An 18,806-nucleotide genomic window follows, 5' to 3' on the forward strand; every position below is an offset into this window, starting at 1 on the left:
TTTTGTATAATTAAAAAATAACATGGTACTAAATGCCATATGGTGTCCTGGATCAGCTCCTGGAACAAAAGAAGGCTTTAGTGTAAAAACATGAAATCTGAATAAAGTCTGGAGTTCAGTTAATAAAAAATAATCATCATAGTAATAGCAATTTTAAAAAATGATGTGGACAACTCCACCCAAAATTCCCCTCCACAAAGGTAAGCCCCAAACAGTGAAGGCAACCAAGGAGAAGCCAGTCCGTTCAAATGAGCAAAATCTATAGAAATAAACATGACAGGCCGAGCACGGTGACTCACGCCTGTAATCCTAACACTCTGGGAGGCCGAGGCAGGCAGATCACAAGGTCAGGAGTTCAAGACCAGCCTGGCCAATATGGTGAGACCCCGTCTCTACTAAAAATACAAAAAAAAAATTAGCTGGGTGTGGTGGCAGGTGCCTGTAGTCCCAGCTACTCAGGAGGCTGAGGCAGGGGAATTATTTGGACCCAGGAGGCGGAGTTTGTAGTGAGCTGAGATCCCGCTACTGCACTCCAGCCTGGATGACAGAGTGAGACTCCGAAAGGGAAGGGAAAGGGAAGGGAAAGGGAAAGGGAAAGGGGGATAGGGAAGGGAAGGGAAGGGGAGGGAAGGGAAGGAAGGGGAGGGGAGGGGAGGGGAGGGGAGGGGAGGGAAGGAAAAAGCACGACATTTTTCCACTGCAGTGAGCTGCATTATTTAGGTGGCCAGATCAGTGAATGGTAACAGCTTTGATGGCATCTCCAGAGGAGGAACTGAAATATCGAGGCCAGACCCTTTGAGACACAGCAATTAGTAAAGAATTAGTATTTAATATACTATACTTTATCCATGACTTATGGAATCTTCAAGAATAATCTCATAAACTAGACCCTAACCCATCAACCCCAAAACCCACCCAAAAGATTCAAGATTCAACTCCAATGAATCTACTTTCCAGCTTTCCTTTTATGCACTACTTATAATATGCATAAATTTTCATCTCCTAGAATGTTTCTCTTACATGACATCCTATCATGTCCCCATGGTAATTATATAGTCTACCCATCCATTATTTTTCTTTTTTTTTTTTTTTTTTTGAGACAGGGTCTTGCTTTGTCACCCAGGCTGGAGTATAATGGGCACAATCACTACAGCCTCGACCTCCTTGACTCAAGCCATCCTCCTACCTCAGCCTTCCGAGTAGCTGGGACTACAGGTGTATGCCAGCACGCCTGGCTAATTTTCGGGTTTTGTTTTGTTTTGTTTTTGTAGAGACGGGGTTTCAGCATGTTGCCCAAGCTGGTCTCAAACCTGAGCTCAAGCGATCCTCCCACCTCAGCCTCACAGGCATGAACCACCACACCTGGCCCATCATTTCTAACAGCTGAATAATGATATTATAAGCAGGCGAGTCATAGTTGAGTTATCCATTCTACAAAAGCTAGATGTCTGCATGGTTTCCAGAGTTTTCCTCTATTATAAATCATGCTGAGACTCGTCTTTCTGAATAAGCCTTTTGTTGCATTTCAGATTATTTCCTTAGGAGAGTCTCAGACTTCGAGCCAGCAAATCAAAGAGAACAGACATTTTTAGGCCTGTGATATAAACAGCAAAGAATTATGCCAATGCACACACCCATCAACAGATACCAACGCTGCCTCACGGCACTGTCTCTATTTTCAAAGCATCCTTGAAAAAGAAAAAAGGCACATAAACTTGACTTCCTGGAATGCCTGCACAATTTAATTGGATTGGCTTTTGTAAATTTTGAGGGGAAGGGAGGCCATGTGCATAAGCCTTGGAATCCTATTAATGTAACTGTTATCAATTACTCCTAAGAGCAAGTAGCCGCTCCTGATGCCGTATTTCTAACCAAATAATCCAAAAGGCTCCGGTTTGTTCTATAAAATCTATGAGCACGTCACCTGGAAATGGAAAGAAAGGAAAGAGCTCCTGATGCAGAGCCATGCTCTTAAGATTCATTTTATTCAGCAATAACTTAGGAAATTCCCAAGAAAGTAAATTTCCCAGAAAAGTCAAGGGGTTGCCTTGGAGTATACATGCATATGGATTGTTCTGTTCTGAAAGGAAGGAAGCAAAACATTTCTCACTGCATAGGAAAACATATGAGTTAATATCAACCTAAAACATATCACCCCCAAATTAACATACAGTAATTACATAAGCTCGATTGATCCTGACTTCTTACTTACATTTTTCACTGTGAAATCTCTGATGGTCCATTCCGGAAGAACAATTTCTGATGTCATTGCCACAGTTATGTCTCCATAGTCCTGAGCCTGCTTGGAGGGCCAATACTCCTCACATTTGGTCTAGAACAAAATTGCATTTTTATAAGAAGACTCAGATCATGCCATCTGCCATCACTAAAACCTCACAAGGGAGACTAGCTATTGAAAACTGGCATCAGAGACGGAATCAGACCTTCTAGTTGGGTTTTGTTTGACTCTTCGAATTGTTTTATTTTTTAGAGACAGGGTCTCACTATGCTGCCCAGGCTGGAGTGCAGTGGCTATTCACAAATGAGATCATGGCACACTACTGCCTCCAATTCCCGCACTCAAGCAATCCTCATGCCTCAGCCTCCCGAGTAGCTGGGTCTATGGGCACACCACAGCGCCTGTCAGAATTGTTTTTCTTTTTTTAATTTACAGTTCTTGCTAACTCTTAAAATTCCTCATAAAAATCCAGACTTATTTTCTCTTTAAAAATCAGATCTGCCTACACCAGGCCCAGCTTTCAGCATGAAAATTGATTTAGAGCAGAGCAGCAGCTGGTCCTTGACCTGGGACACTGTCCCTATCCAGCTCCCTGTGCCCCTGGAGTCGCCACTCCACAACTGTTCACTGACCTCATCCTCTCCCACAACCCCAGAGAGCTGGAAGAAAAATGAGGACTTTTTCCCAAGGCTTTCAGATATACCTTGGTTGCAATACAAATACACACACCAATAAAGAATATCAAATTAAATTATTCTGGGGTCTTTGATTTCTATAAAGTTGGTGGACAGATGTGAGCAGAAATAACCAGGAAACGCCTGCTCTCCAAGAATATCTGAATCCCCATTTGGCAAAAGACGACACACAGACACACACACTCTCAATACTCTAAGGTGTGCTCTGCTGCTGGCAGTTTTCAAAGCTAATTGATTACCTGACTCACCTGAGAAGGCTGAGTTGTTTTGGGGTTTTGTTCTTTGTTTGTTTGAGACAGTCTCACTCTGTCATACAAGCTAGGGTACAGTGGCACAATCATGGCTCACTGCAGCCTCAACCTCTCCGGCTCAAGGGATCCTCCCACCTCAGCCTCCAGAGTAGCTTGGACCACAGGGATGTGCCACCATACCCAGCTATTTTGTATTTTTGTAGAGATAGGGATCTCCCTATGTTGCCCAGGCTGCTCTTGAACTCCTGGCCTCAAGTGATCCTCCCACCTCAGCCTCCCAAAGTGCTGAGATTACAGGCCTGAGCCTCTGTGCCTGGCCTTGTCATGTTTAAAAAGAGATGCCTGGGTTCTACCTCCAGAGATTCGGACTCTGGCTGCGGGATCTGTATTTCTTCAAAGACCCAGGTTCCGAAGAAAGAACCCAGGATCTGGATACACACTAGCAGGGAGTTGAGTCTCAGCTCAGCCTCTTACCAGGTGTATTTTTGGTTTTGTTGCTACCTTGTGGGCAAGTTCTTAAACTCTCCAAGGCTCAGTTCCCCCATCTATGAAATCGTAATATCTCACAGGGTTGTTACAGGAAAGAAATAACATACATGGAGAATCTAGTTCAGAAAATACACTCCCTTCCCCATTCACCCAGGGTCAGTAACACTCACTTCAATCTTGATTTTAGATGAACAAGACACCATTTAAATTCATCTTCATGTTCTCCATTAATGTAATTATGTCATTTTTGTTTGTCTAACAGATAGCTGTATAAGAATGTTTCATGTATAAGGCCCTGGGCTCAACAGTATTAAAAAGTTCATTTGCATTCTTCTTTTTTTTTTTTTTTTTTTTTTGAGACAGAGTCTTGCTCTGTTGCCTAGGCTGGAGTGCAGTGGTGCAATCTCGGCTCACTGCAACCTCCGCCTCCCGGGTTCAAGCCATTCTCCTGCCTCAGCCTCCTAAGTAGCTGGGATTACAGGCACGCACTACGACGCCTGGCTAATTTTTGTATTTTTAGTACAGATGGGTTTCGCCACATTGGCCAGGCTGGTCTCAAACTCCTGACCTCAGGTGGTCTGCCCGCCATGGCCTCCCAAAGTGCTGGGATTATAGCTATGAGCCACCACACCCGGCCTATCTACATTCATTTAAAAAACACTTTTGCTGGGCGTGGTGGCTCACGCCTGTAATCCCAGCACTTTGGGAGGCTGAGGCGGGTGGATCATAAGGTCAGGAGATCGAGACCATCCTGGCTAACACAGCGAAACCCCATCTCTACTAAAAACACAAAAAAATTAGCCGGGCGTGGTGGTGGGCGCCTGTAGTCCCAGCTACTCAGGAGGCTGAGGCAGGAGAATAGTGTGAACCCAGGAGGCAGAGCTTGCAGTTGCCGAGATCACACCACTGCACTCCAGCCTGGGTGACAGAGCGAGACTCTTGTCTCCAAAAAACCAAACCAAAACAAAACAAAACAAAAAACGCTTTTATTTCTACTATAGCCTATTCTCCTGATGCAACAAGAGGGTAAGGAGCCCACCCTCTATCACAAGCAACATGAGGATGGGCGTCATCTCTTACTGCTCTGTTATCTTTCCCTCCTCCATCCCCAGCCCCTAGCACAGGACCTTATATACACCAGGGGCTGGATAAACATCTGCTAGCCTACGATGAATTATAGAACTTTAAAAGAAATGATGCCTGATGGGCTCCCACTATCCCAGGGACAGCACCACTCCAAGTGTGCACCCTGGTGCCACAGCAGCAGAATCATCTGAAAACAGGCAGAAATGCAATTCCGAATTAGAAATTCTGAGGGTAGAACCAACCTTCTGGTGATTCTGATGGACGCTAAAGTTTGAGATCTACTGGCTTAAGGAATCGACTCCTATTCCTCAAACAATGAACCTACACTAAAAAACAACTCATAAAGCAACATTAAGTCCCATTCCTAAGGCACAGCATTTTTTAGATTAGCATGTGTTTTTCAGTTCTCTTCACATCAATTTATGGAAATACAGAATTTTATTACTATAAAAAATCTTGTCCAGGCACGGTGGCTCACGCCTGTAATCCCAGCACTTTGGGAGGCTGAGGCAGGTAGACCACAAGGTCAGGAGATCGAGACCATACTGGCCAACATAGTGAAACCCTGTCTCTACTAAAAATACAAAAAGTAGCTGCGCACGGTGGTGCCTGCCTGTAATCTCAGCTACTTGGGAGGCTGAGGCAGGAGAATCGCTTGAACCAGGGAGTTAGAGGTTGCAAAAGCCAAGATCGCACGACAGCACTCCAGCCTGGCAACAGAGTGAGACTCCATCTCAAAAAATATATATATATATATATACACACACACATATATACAATCTTTGATGGAAGCAGCAGAGGGATTTCAGGGCATTACAGGAGAGAGGGGGCTGCTGAGGCTTATCCAGGGATAAGTCTGAGATTTTGCTCAAAGAAAGGGTTCCAGGCCAGGTGTGATGGCTCACGCCTATAATCCCAACACTTTCGGAGGCCAAGGAAGCAGGGTCACTTGAGGTCAGGAGTTTGAGACCAGCCTGGGCAACAAAGTGAGACCTTGCCTCCACTAAAAACAACAAAAATTATCCAGGCATGTGGTGCACGCCTGTAGTCCCGGCTACCCGGGAGGCTGAAGCGGGAGGCAGACCACGAATTCAAAGCTGTAGTGAGCCATGATCACACCACTGCACTCCAGCCTGGCTGACAAAAAAAAAAAAAAAAAAAAAAAAAAAAACCTGGGGGGCTCAGTGCTCAACCTAAGCTTGAAAATCACCGAGCTGATGGAAACCCTCATCTCACAGATGAAGATACCGGTTGCTTAGAGACATGATGGGCTTGTCCGTGTTCATGGGGCCAGTGAAGGACAGCGCCACACCGTCCGTCAACAGCATCTTGCACTACGCCTGGGAGATTGTTCCACGGCACTAACCCGTTCCTGCTTACTAACTCCAGCCACGACGTAATAAACAGAAGACACTGATATGTGTCCACAAAAAAAAAGATAATGACAAAATTGTTTAAAGAATGTTTTTAAATGTTTCTCTTAAGGGGAAAAAAAAGACAGAAAACAAGTTTGTAAGAATAAAGTGCTAATGTTTGAAGTTTTTTTTTAAAGAAACAAGTGGTTTTTAAGATACCCCTCTGCCACAATAAAAAGCAATTAATTTAATGTAATTTTAAATTTCAAAAACTAAAAAACATACTTACTCTTCCCTGTTCAACGCATTTGGTCAACATAATGATGGCATATACATTTTTCTCCCAAACCATACGCCAAAAATCTTTCAAAGTGTTCGGTAAAGGTCCTTGTGTGGCAATAAAATCTTTCTTGGAGTGGTAGCCCTAAAAATAGGAAACAACACACAGTCAACCTCAAAGAAACAGAAAGAAGCAAAGCGTTCTGAAGATTTCATCGAAACAGTCCAGCACTGCGAGACCATCCCCCAACTTACAGGCATGTAGTTGGCATTGATGTAGTCGTCCGTTGAATGGGTCTGGACCGAAAGTTTGACACGGGAAATATCATCTATGACATTAAAAAAGGTCCGCATTATAAGCAAACATGTTAGTAAAGCTGGACACAAAACAGAAAAAAAAAATGAAATTCAAAATGGCAACACTGGGACTTGTGTCTTTGAAGATGCACAGCATGGCATTTCACATAGACCACCTCATTGAATCCTCATGGTCACTCTATGTGACCATGGCACAGAGCAGTCACACTATCACAGAGCAGAGCTAATGAGTGGCATGGCCAGGATTTGAACCTGCAGCCTGACACCAGGGCCCAAGATATTAACCACACCAGACGCCTTCTCACATAAAATGAACCTGCTACTATTAGCATCCTCAGGGGTCTACCATGAGCTCACATGAGGGAATATGCTAAACAATTTTATTTACTCCTCAAAACCACCCTACAAGCCTCTGCCCTGTTTCACAGATGAGGAAACTGAGGGTTATAGAGATTAAGTGACTTCTCCAAATCCATATATCTGGTGAGGGGCAGTCGAAATTCAAATCTAGTGCCCCTTACACTAGGACAGGTTAGGTCCCTAGGTTAACCTTTCTACTCTGCCTCTAGCCTCTATTCTCATACAAACAAGTTGTTATAAAAAGAGAGTACCAAGTTCAAGAATAAATTGAACGTATAAGACTACTATCAGTAGGAGGATCTAAAACACAGAATTATGTTTTATAAATATTATTGTCATCTCAAAAGCATACACACAAACTTGCCCAACTTAAGAGATGAAATAATAACCTTAGAACTGCGAGTGTCAGGCTGAGCCAGAAGCAGCACCACCTCAGTCTCCCTGTCTCTGATTGTACTACCTCACCCTCCTCTGGACAAAATAACATAACAATGCTAAGTCCAGTACTGACCTGAGTCTCAGCCTAAAGACTTCCCAATAAAAACAATACCCAAACACCCACGTCCCAGCTCCCACTCCAGATCTGAGAATCTCCACAGACATTCACAAGAAGAGGCCGATAGCCGGGCGCGGTGGCTCAAACCTGTAATCCCAGCACTTTGGGAGGCCGAGGCGGGTGGATCACGAGGTCAGGAGATCGAGACCATCCTGGCTAACACCGTGAAACCCCGTCTCTACTAAAAAAATACAAAAAACTAGCCGGGCATGGTGGCGGGCACCTGTAGTCCCAGCTACTCGGAGGCTGAGGCAGGACAATGGCGTAAACCCGGGAGGCGGAGCTTGCAGTGAGCCGAGATCGCGCCACTGCACTCCAGCCTGGGTGACACAGCGAGACTCCGTCTCAAAAAAAAAAAAAAAAAAAAGAAGAGGCCGATAATCCCAAATCACCCTTAGAAGGGCAATACCCCCAGCCTAGTTTTAAAAGCATTTCCCTCAGAACATGGGCCAATATTCCTTGTCAAGTACAGGGAAATAAACGGAAAGAAAGAACCCAAGAACAATGCTGAATTTAAAAAGAACTTAATGTTTTAGTCCAGGAATGAAAAAACACAGCTTCAAATAAAGACGATGATGTCCTGATGTAAAAATTATCTGCAAAGTCTATCAATTTCAGCTACATCAGAACATGGCTACAGTCTACTTATGCTCCTCTCCGTGCCCTAATCCCCACCCAAAAGAGTGATCATGATGAACTTTCAATGGAGAAGTATTTACATTTCATCTAATGGTTTGATGTAATAAATAATTCTCATTTTAAACTCAGTTTGCTGTTATCCCTGTTGACTAAGATGCAGACATTCTGAAAAACAGGAAATGAGCTAAATATAATTCATACTTAGCTGTGGAATTCACTCAGCCCATGTGTCTGGACACAGAAAAGTGTGACTCCCTGTCTCGCTCTGCTCGCTTTCATTCCAGAATTATAGAATTGAAATAAATAGTTGTGAGACAGAGGGGTTAAGAACACAGACTCTGGCCTTTTCCCTCAATAAGACAGACCTAGTACAAAGCCTAGTTTTCCCGACACTACCTGTGTAACCTTGGAAAGATCACCTAACCACTCTGTGCATTTTCCTTACCTGCGAAACAAATATTCTACTACCTACTTCATAAGGCTGTTGTGAAGATTAAATTAAAGATAATGTACCTAAATATAGTGCTTAGCACATAGTAGGTGAATAACGGATGGTTGTGGAAGTAGGTGACTAATGAATGGTTGTGGAAGTGGTTACTTAGGATCACTGATTCCCTCCCCTCTACAGTTAGAGATGTGATGGCCACTGACAGAAAACAGAGAAGATGCTGTGGATAAAATAACTTACAGGGCAGGACATTATTATAGCGATTCTTTCCTCTATTCTCAGCCAGTTCTGCTGCATATTTAGGTTGACTAATTCCAACAAGCTTCAGATCCTGAAAACAGAACAAATGAGGTGTTCATTTATTTAGTCTTCAAATATTATTCATATTTAGCATAGCATATGACAGTGAAACCAGCCCAACAGTCCCATAGACAAGTTGTTTTTGAACAAACATAGAAATTTACCCTTCTTCTATTAAAGCCTGAAACTTGTATTTATCTGAGTTCCTTTCTCAGGAAAGGACCTTCAGGAAGTACCAAAGAACTGAAACTAGTCAGATCACTGTACCAGATGCCTCCTTGCCCCTCCCTAGTTCCTGTTTTCTTACACATTGTTACATTTCTTTCCTGCTACATAAACCCCAGGTTTTAGTCAGTCAGGGAGATGGATTTGAGATTGAGCTCCCATCCTCTTGGCTGCAGCACCCGATTAAAGCTTTCTTCCCTGGCAATATTTGTTGTCTCAGTGATTGGCTTTCTGTAAAGGCAAGGAGCAGGACCTAGACCAAACCCGTGGTGTTTTGGTAACAACAGAACAAAGTGGAAATGTAGAGGCAATATGGCTTAAATTGTACCCCAAAAAGACATGTTGGATTTCTCACCCCTAATACCCATGAGTGGGATCTTATTTAGAAATAGGCTCTTTACCTATGTAAACAAATTAAAGTGAGGTCATACTAGAATAGAATGGGCCCTGAATCCCATACGACTGGTGTCCTTATAGGAGGAAAACAGACAAAGAGACATAGACACGTGAGGGGAGATGGCCATGTGAACACAGAGGCAGACATGAGAGTGTCGCTGCCACAAAACTAAGGGACGCCTGGCACCCGGAAGCTGCAGAGGCAAAGAAGGATGCTGCCCAGAGGCTTAGGAGGGAGTGTGGCCCTGCCCACACCTTAATTTGGGAGTGTGGCCTCTAGACAGTAAATTTCTGTTGTTTTCAACCTCCCAGTTTGTGGTGCTTTTTTATGGCAGCCTAGGAAACTAATACAAAGGTTAAAATATAGGAAAAAGGTTAAAATATAGGAAAAACTGCCTTCAAGCAGTTGCAATCTGGAGGAGAGGTGCACTGTACACAGAAAAAACTAACATTACAACAAGGCAGAATTAAAGAAATGCTGAATATTGATAACAAGCAACAGGGGAAACAAAGCAGTCTGAGCACACAGAACTCAAGTTCTCCTAATGGGATCCCAGAAAGCCCATGGAGGAGGCAGCATGTGCACTGTGCTGAGTGCTGAGCAGGATTTCAAGAGAGCAAAGGCAGAGATGCTGGACAGGGCAGCACATGAGGACGAGTGTGCACGGACACTCTGAGCAGGGCTAGTTCCTGGGCTGGTTGGAGCACAGCAGGGGGAACTGAAAGGCAGACACTGGCCAAGAAAGTCCTTGTGCAGGGCTTCATGTGAACCTCACAAGCCACCCTAGGCCACACTGTCATCAAGCCCCAGACCTCACCATGCCCATTTGGTTTCTTTCCAGCTCATATAGTTTCCTAAGTATGGTGGCTAATAGTTCCCTGACTTGAATTCCTAGTTTCTGTTAACAGTTTTCTAACTTTCAGGAAAAACAAGCCAATTTCTAAGGAAAGTGGCTGTGCTTCAGTCAGGAGTAGTCCGAGGCAGACATCCAGGACAGTATGACACAACAGGTTTGGAGCGCAGGTGCACAACCCTGAGGTTATATAGCCATTTAATGTAACCTGTTTGGGTGAGTTCATACCTGGCTTTAAGCCACTATTACCTGTGAGTAATATAACTGCACTGCTGACTCTGTAGGAGACAGAATAAAGCCATGTCCCAACTGCCTACAGTCCCTCAAGTCCTTCAGCTACCTGCCACCCGTCCACCAACTCCCCTCGGACCCCGGGTTGGGTTGGAACCTGACACAATTAAAACACAGTATTTACAGCAACGTACTTCATATTCCTCTGCAAACCCACAGTTGGAGTCGGCTTGCTGCTTCTTGAAGTAGGCCTCAAAATTCTCCACTCGGATTAACTTAGATCTAAGAAAACAAAACTTATCAGGATTTTTTATATTCAATGAAGTCCATATTCAATAGAAAAGTACAAGTTATTAAAAAAAAATAAAGAGATGACTCACTTTTTAGGCCTTCATGATAGAAAGGGAAAGAAAAAAGTAAGCGATTAGAAAGACTCATTCATACTCTAGAGATGACAGTAAACAATCTTCCCAAAACAACAAAACCGAGGGTATAATTTGGCAAGAGGGGATCAGAGTACTAGTATTCACAAAACACTAAAATATGAATCAGGAAATCTGATTTCTAGACCGTACTTTGTAAATAATTGGTTTTGTGACTTTAAGTAAGTGCTTCTCTCCCTTGGATCTTGATAACCTATATGACTTTTTTAAATAAAAAAATATGTATTTATTGGTAGAAGAGTAGAACATGTCAAGGAAGCTAGCTTCAGGAGACTAATAAAACATAGATTCCTTGCAGAAAACAGAGTTAGTAAAAACTTCCAAATGATCATGGTCAAAATGTGCCAATCAGGAAAAATGACAGCAAGTTCCATCAAAAATTATTTATAGATAGTCACTGAACAGATTGGAGGATTTAAAATAAAGCTCATAATTTGAGAGACTTACTTAATTTGAGAAAAGGACACTTCATTATTCTTTGCATCTTTCCTGTTTTAAGAGAAAAGAGACCCATTAGACAAAAAAGGATTCCTTCCTGTGCTTTTCCCTTGCGTATCTGGAGTTGATGTCACCTATGAAATAAAGGTGTTACACCTTTTCCTCGGGCATTAGTTCACAGATGACACCAAATCCTGCCCCCTAATACTAAACTTAATGACCCAAGCTGCAAATGCTAATTATAAATTTGTGAAGTTATTTTCTTTTGTACTATCTACAAGAATGAAAAAAATCATATCCAAGTCACTTTTAAGAATTTCCTTTCAGCCGGGCGCGGTGGCTCAAGCCTGTAATCCCAGCACTTTGGGAGGCCGAGGCGGGTGGATCACGAGGTCAGGAGATCGAGACCATCCTGGCTAACACCGTGAAACCCCGTCTCTACTAAAAATACAAAAAACTAGCCGGGCGTGGTGGCGGGCGCCTGTAGTCCCAGCTACTCGGAGGCTGAGGCAGGAGAATGGCGTAAAACCCGGGAGGCGGAGCTTGCAGTGAGCCGAGATCGCGCCACTGCACTCCAGCCTGGGTGACACAGCGAGACTCTGTCTCAAAAAAAAAAAAAAAAAAGAATTTCCTTTCAAATATATAGCAGTGACATTACTTTAATGTAAAGCAAGACTTGTTATTTCATACTTTGCTTTTGAGAAAGCTTTTCTGATAAATGAATGCAATAAATCAAAAAACATATCAGATCCAGAACTGGCAAGTTGGTGAGGCATCTGCACACTCCTGCACTATTGACTCAACTCTGCATTGGCGTTTAAGAACAATTTTCTGGAAGGCAATGTGGCAGTATGTATCAAAACTGAAAGCATGCATACCCACTGACCCAGCACTTGCCTAGCTTGGAATTTAGCCTAAGGAAATAATCGTGAATGTACCCAAAGATTCAGGCACAAGGATAAGTAACTGTGGCCAAGAAAAATTTTTAAAAGTGGAAACACCTAGGAAATTGGCTAAATAGATCATGGTACTTCCATACAGTTGAATACTCTGTAGCCACTTAAAATGATGATGAAATGGGCCAGGCATGGTAGCTCAGGCCTGTAATCCCAGCACTTTAGGAGGCCGATGTGGGTGGATCACCTGAGGTCAGGAGTTTGAGACCAATGTGGCCAACATGGCAAAACTCCGTCTCTACTAAAAATACAAAAAAAATAGCCAGGCATGGTGGCGGGTGCCTATAATCCTAGCTACTCAGGAGGCTGAGGCAGGAGAATCGCTTGAACCTAGGAGGCAGAGGTTGTAGTGAGCCAAGACCGTGCCATTGCACTCCAGCCTGGGCAACAAGAACGAAACTCTGTCTCAAAAAAAAAAAAAAATGATGATGAAATGAAGCTGCCAACAATGTCTAAACTGAATAAAGCAGGCTAGATACTAACATGTAACATAATTCCATGTATGTGCACACATTTGTGTGTGAGTTTGGTCACATCAAAATGTTAAGAGTAGTTTTGTGTGGGTTCTGCGATTGCGGATTTCCTATTTATTTGTGCTCTTCTTTTCTGTATTTTTTTGCCATAAGCATGTATTACTCTTATTCTTAACAAGAAACAATAAAACTGTTTTACCCAGTCACTGACTGATCCATCTCCTCCCCCAAAATCAGAACCTAATCTGTCAGGGCGCAGTGGCTCACGCCTGTATTCCCAACACTTCGGGAGGCTGAGGCGGGTGGGCCCCTTGAGGTAAGGAGTTCACGACCAGCCTGGCCAATATGGTGAAACTCCGTCTCTGCTAAAACCACAAAAATTAGCCGGGTGTGGTAGCGGTGCCTGTAATCCCAGCTACTCAAAAGGCTGAGGCAGGAGAATCACTTGAACCCAGGAGGCAGAGGTTGCAGTGAACCGAGATCATGCCACTGCACTCCAGCCTGGGGGACAGAGCCAGACTTCACCTCAAAAAAAACAAAACAAAACAAAACAAAACAGAACCTAATCTAAAAGTTGGAGCGGGGTGGCAGCACAAGGAACCCACCTGGGCCACATGAGGACCCCTGGGGCAGGACGGAGTTTCCCTGGTTGGCAGCACCCTACAGCAAAGAAACCCCAACTCACACACACAGGCTTCACATACTACACAGACAAGAGGGCGTGCCATGAAGTACAAGGACCAGGTTCAAGTTCTATTTCCACACCTCCTGACTCAGCATCTGCATCCGTGGAAGGGACTTACCGGACTTCCCTCGCAGAGCCTCATGCATGAGATAATTCATGGAAAGCACAGATGCAGGCACACAGTGAGCACTCAAAAAAGGGCTGCTACTTTTACCATTTAATGACCTCACAGGGCAGTTATACAGGTAAAATAATAATAGCATCCAAGGTACAAAACACTGAGAAGTGCCTTATTCAATCCTCCTTTGCTTCACAAGTTAGGCACAATGATTATCCTCCTATCATAGATGAGGACATTAAAGCTAAGCTTCCTAAACAGCTGGTCAAAGACAGAGCTGGTGTTCAAACTTAGCTACCTCTAAAATGAAATCTCTTAACATGATAATACTATGAAACTGACTTGTAAACAAGAACATATCGTTTGAAAGTAGCATCCCATACTGCGGCATCTATCAATGGCCTGATGTGACAGCTGGGAGCACATTAACATCACCCAACTGGGGGCACAGAGGAAACACGATTGGCCAAATGCAAAAGACTGTGGGTGAAGGGAACATGGCACTCATGATATCATTCCTTCCAATTCTGTGAATGTTTGAAATGTTCCTCAATAGAAAGCTTCCTTAAATACCAGAGTATTATTATTAGCATCAGCATCACCTCTTCTTTCTCCAGAAGATGAAGCCTCCCACAGTCACAATAACCAGGGCACCAAAGATACAGCCAAAAACTGCTCCACAGATGACACCTGAGAAAAGTCAAAACAGGAGACACTTGAAGAGGTGGTCATGCAGACCACACGACGTGCTAACAACCAGCCAGGGACCCTAACACCAGAGGGTTCAGGTATATGTGGCATACACACACACACACACACACACGTGCACACACACAAGAGTTAAATAGCTTGGACCTAAAATTAGTCCATGCATGCGGAAGCCAGGTTCGTATTCCCAACCCACTACCACCTGGATGGTCCTGAGAAAGCTACTGTTCCTTGCCAGGTCTCAGTCTCCTCAACTGCAAATTTAGGGAACTAGGCTGGATTTTCAAGGATTTTTCCTGCCACCTCTGACGTGTTAAGACTAGCACCCACATATGAGCAGAGGTACCTACAGCAGCATCCATGCTCAGGAGACAGGAAACCCATTGGTTTACTGGAGAAGGATGTGGGGACTCCCTAAACTTTGCTTCTGGGACAGGCATTCTTTCCGGCACCCAACAACCACCAACCAGGAAAAAAAGCAGACAAACTAACAAGCCAGTCAGTCCATTCGCCTCTGGCTTGAAGGTAGGGGATGAATCCCTCTTGGATCCTTGAAGCTCCTGTATCACTTAGGTCTATGCGATAAAGGGTAGAAGCACTTGACAAGGGTCCAAGACCAGAATTTCAGGCCTGCCTCTAAAGCCACCTTGTAACCCTGGGCAAGTTACTTCCCCTCTCTGGGCCTTAAGAATCTCATTTCCAAAAAGCGGGCAGAGCACAGTGGCTCACGCCTGTAATCCCAGAGCTTTGGAAGAAGGTGGAAGGAAGCTTGAAGCCAGGGGTTCGAGGCCAGCCTGGGCAATAGAGCAAGACCCCATCTCTACAAAAACTTAGCCAGGCATGGTGGTGAGCACCTGTGGTCCCACCTGGGAGGGTGAGGCAGGAGGATCCCTTGAGCACAGGAATTCAAAGTTACAGTGAGCTATGATCACGCCACTGTACTCCTGGGCAACAGAGCAACACTCTATCTCAAAAATAAAATAGATAGGCTGGACATGATGGCTCACGCCTATAATCCTAGCACTTTGGGAAGCCGAGGTGGGCAGATCACCTGAGGTCAGGAGTTCAAGACCAGCCTGGCCAACATACCTAAACCCCGTCTCTACTAAAAATACCAAAATTAGCTGGGCGTGGTAGCAGGTGCCTGTAATCCCAGCTACTCAGGAGGCTGAGGCAGGAGAATTGCTTGAACCCGGGAGGCAGAGGTTGTAGTGAGCAGAGATCGTGCCACTGCACTCCAGCCTGGGTGACAGAGGGAGACTCTGTCTCAAAAAAAAAAAAAAAACCATAAAATAAAATAAACAAATCAATAAATAGAATTAAAATTATGAAGTAGAATAAACAGGATTGAACAAGACAATTTATGTGGCTTCCTCTGATTCTAATATTTAAGGATTCAATGCACTATGTCAAACTGTGCACCTGGCATATGAGGACTCAATAATCTTTGCAGATTGGAAGAACAACTGGCACTTAGAGAAGGGAGAGTGTCGGGTCCAGGCTATGGGACCTCAGAGGAGGAAGCCCAGTGAGCCCGGTGACCCAGTGACATCTCAACCTCTGGGAGGGGGGAGTTGGGCACACCAATCCTCCTGAAGGTCTGAGGGAGGCATGCACACAGCTGGCCTTCTATGGACACGTGGAGCAAAATGCCACTGAACCGGTACCAGGACTGTTGTCTTCTCCCTACCTGGATCCTGGGGCAAGGAAACAGCATCTGAGTAGCGACTGAAGGACACGTAGCTCTCAGCCCCATCGATGAGCCCATGGTTTTGAGGGTGGAAGGTAATGTTGGTGAAGCCAGCCACACAAGCCCTGTGGGATGACAAAGAGCAAAAAGAGGTCCCTGAGACGTGTCTGACCACAGGCACGGAGAGCTTTATGCTCATGAGGCTCAGCCCCCAGACAGCAAGAACCAGAAGACATTACCGGTAGGAGCCCAGAGGTTCCAGCTTCCCATTGTAATAGCCAAGCGTGGTTGACTCATTCCCAACATCAATTTCATATTTCAAAACTTCAGACAAGCTCTGAGAATGTCCCTTTTCTTCTGTTCTGATCAGGTATGTCACATAAGTATCTGAGGCTCCCTTTTTGAAATCCTCATACGTGTATTTCAGGACATCTGCAGAAGGGTGACCAGCTAAGAAAGGTACACAGAAGGAGAATCATAAGAAAGTGACGGCAGAGAGACGACTTCTCCTGCATGTCCACATGGTGGTGATGCTGGGTGACAGTGATACCAGCAACCACCTCTCAAGTATCTCTCTGTGCCAGGGTTGACTCACGTTGAATTCTAAGGACTTCACCTACAGTAACTCACTTCATCCCCATGAATCCCATCACATAAGCTTATTGTCTCCATTTTACAGACAAGAAAACGAAGGTACAAAAGGCTAACAGGACCAGGCACAAGGTCACATGGCCTATGACAGAGAGGTGGGTTCCTAATCCAGGGCATCGGGTTCAGAGCCCAAGGTTTCATCCAATCACAGACCAGCACTGGTCCGTCTGGCTGCCATGCAACATGGCCTTCCTCGATGGACTTGTTGACAAGCATCACAGCAGAATGACTAAGAGCTGGAAACAGACCCAAAATGAAAAGATAGAAGAGAGAGAGATTTCCACCTCACTTTTTGAAATTTTGCCACAGGTTATTGCACCAGAAAATTTCTATCCTCCCAGATCCCCAACCCCCTGACAGTGTGTTTGGTCTCTATCCTCCTCGAGGAGATGAGGACAGCACCACAGTGCGAGAGAGTGGGCAGAGGAAACACTGCATTATTCATGCATAAAGCATCCCCTAGACCAGGCACAGAGGCTTATGCTTGTAGTCTAGTCCTAGCACTTTGGAAGGCCAAGGTGGGAGGATTACTTGAGTTCAGGAGTTCAAGACCAGCCTGGGCAACATGGTGAGACCTTGTCTCTAAAAGAAAGAAAGAGGAGAGGGCAAGAGAGGCAGAAGGGGAGGAGGAGAGGAGGAGCGGGAGGAGGAGGAAGGAACCCCCACAACAAAACTTGGGGGGAGGGGGGGAAGGAAACAGGAGAAGGGGGAGGAGAGGGGGAGGAGGAGGGGGGAGGAGGGGAAGGAGAAGGAAGATGAGGAGGAGGACGAGGAGCAGGACGAGGAGGAGGAGGAAGGAACCCCCACAACAAAACTTGCGGGGAGGGGGAGAAGGAAACAGGAGAAGGGGGAGGAGGAGGGGGAGGAGGAAGGGGGAGTAGGGGAAGGAGAAGGAGGAGGAGAAGGAGAAGGAGGATGAGGAGGAGGAGGAGGAGGAGGAGGAGGAGGGAAGCCCCATAACAAAACTTGGGCTTTTAAATCTAGGCCTGGGCCGGGCGCAGTGGCTCACACCTGTAATCCCAGCACTTTGGGAGGCCGAGGCAGGTGAATCACGAGGTCAGGAGATCGAGACCATCCTGGCAAACACAGTGAAACCCTGTCTCTATTTTAAAAAATAAAAAAAAATTAGCCAGGCGTGGTGGCGTACGCCTATAGTCCCAGCTACTCAGGAGGCTGAGGCAGGAGAATGGCATGAACCTGGGAGGTAGAGCTTGTACTGAGCCAAGATCGCACCACTGCACTCCAGTCTGGGTGACAGAGAGAGACTCCGTCTCAAAAAGAAAAAAAAATCTAGGCCTTATGCAAGCGCTCAAACACAGCTACCAAAGAGACTCTCGAATTATTCCTTTCCTACCACAAAAAAATGTAACAGAGCCCTTTAAGGAAAAGCAGCCTTTAATCCACCTCTTCTCTCAGCTAAGGAGATACTCTGCAAATTCCCACTAGCAAATGCAAATCTTTTTCTATTTTCTTTCAAAGGAAATTCATCCACTGAGGATGGCATGTGTGTACGTGTGTGTTGTGAGTGAGAAAGAGAGACAGAGTTGGTTAAAACTAATATTCTACCACCTAAAAGGTCCTGTGATGTAAAAGAGAAGAAAAACCTAGATCACAGATCAGCAAGTTATGGGCCACAAACCAAATCCAGCCACCTGCCATGGTAAATAACATCTAGTGGGAATGGCCCCACTCATTCCTTCCGTATCTTCTGTGACTGCCTGCACACTACAATGGCAGAGTCGAATGCTTGCAACAGAGTCTATACCACCGGCAAAGCTTAAAATATTTGCAATCTGGCCCTTTCCAGAAAGCTTGTCAACCATCAGACAAATACCTCACCCTCCTCCTCTGTCTGAGTACACAGCATGGGCTGCAGTGAGAAGACAAGAGTGTGTCTGCATCACTCACGTGCCTCAGTGGGCA

At 44.9% G+C, this 18,806-nt stretch overlaps 1 protein-coding gene across 2 annotated transcripts in view; it reads right to left on the reverse strand.

The window, feature by feature from the left end:
* The window catches only part of PTPRJ (protein tyrosine phosphatase receptor type J), a 221,537-nt gene that overhangs the window by 8,642 nt on the left and 194,089 nt on the right, over nucleotides 1–18,806 (reverse strand). For both annotated transcript variants that reach the window (XM_073016259.1, XM_037999319.2), the window contains exons 13-21: nucleotides 16,472–16,682; nucleotides 16,233–16,357; nucleotides 14,437–14,524; nucleotides 11,612–11,653; nucleotides 10,916–11,003; nucleotides 8,956–9,046; nucleotides 6,650–6,723; nucleotides 6,405–6,539; nucleotides 2,213–2,332 (exon numbers count right to left, since the gene is read on the reverse strand). In XM_073016259.1, coding sequence (XP_072872360.1) covers nucleotides 2,213–2,332; nucleotides 6,405–6,539; nucleotides 6,650–6,723; nucleotides 8,956–9,046; nucleotides 10,916–11,003; nucleotides 11,612–11,653; nucleotides 14,437–14,524; nucleotides 16,233–16,357; nucleotides 16,472–16,682 — 974 coding nt within the window. The remainder of the gene's footprint in view (nucleotides 1–2,212; nucleotides 2,333–6,404; nucleotides 6,540–6,649; nucleotides 6,724–8,955; nucleotides 9,047–10,915; nucleotides 11,004–11,611; nucleotides 11,654–14,436; nucleotides 14,525–16,232; nucleotides 16,358–16,471; nucleotides 16,683–18,806) is intronic.

This window comes from Chlorocebus sabaeus, chromosome 1 (genome assembly GCF_047675955.1).
Source record: "Chlorocebus sabaeus isolate Y175 chromosome 1, mChlSab1.0.hap1, whole genome shotgun sequence".
NCBI classification, from domain to species: Eukaryota; Metazoa; Chordata; class Mammalia; order Primates; family Cercopithecidae; genus Chlorocebus; species Chlorocebus sabaeus.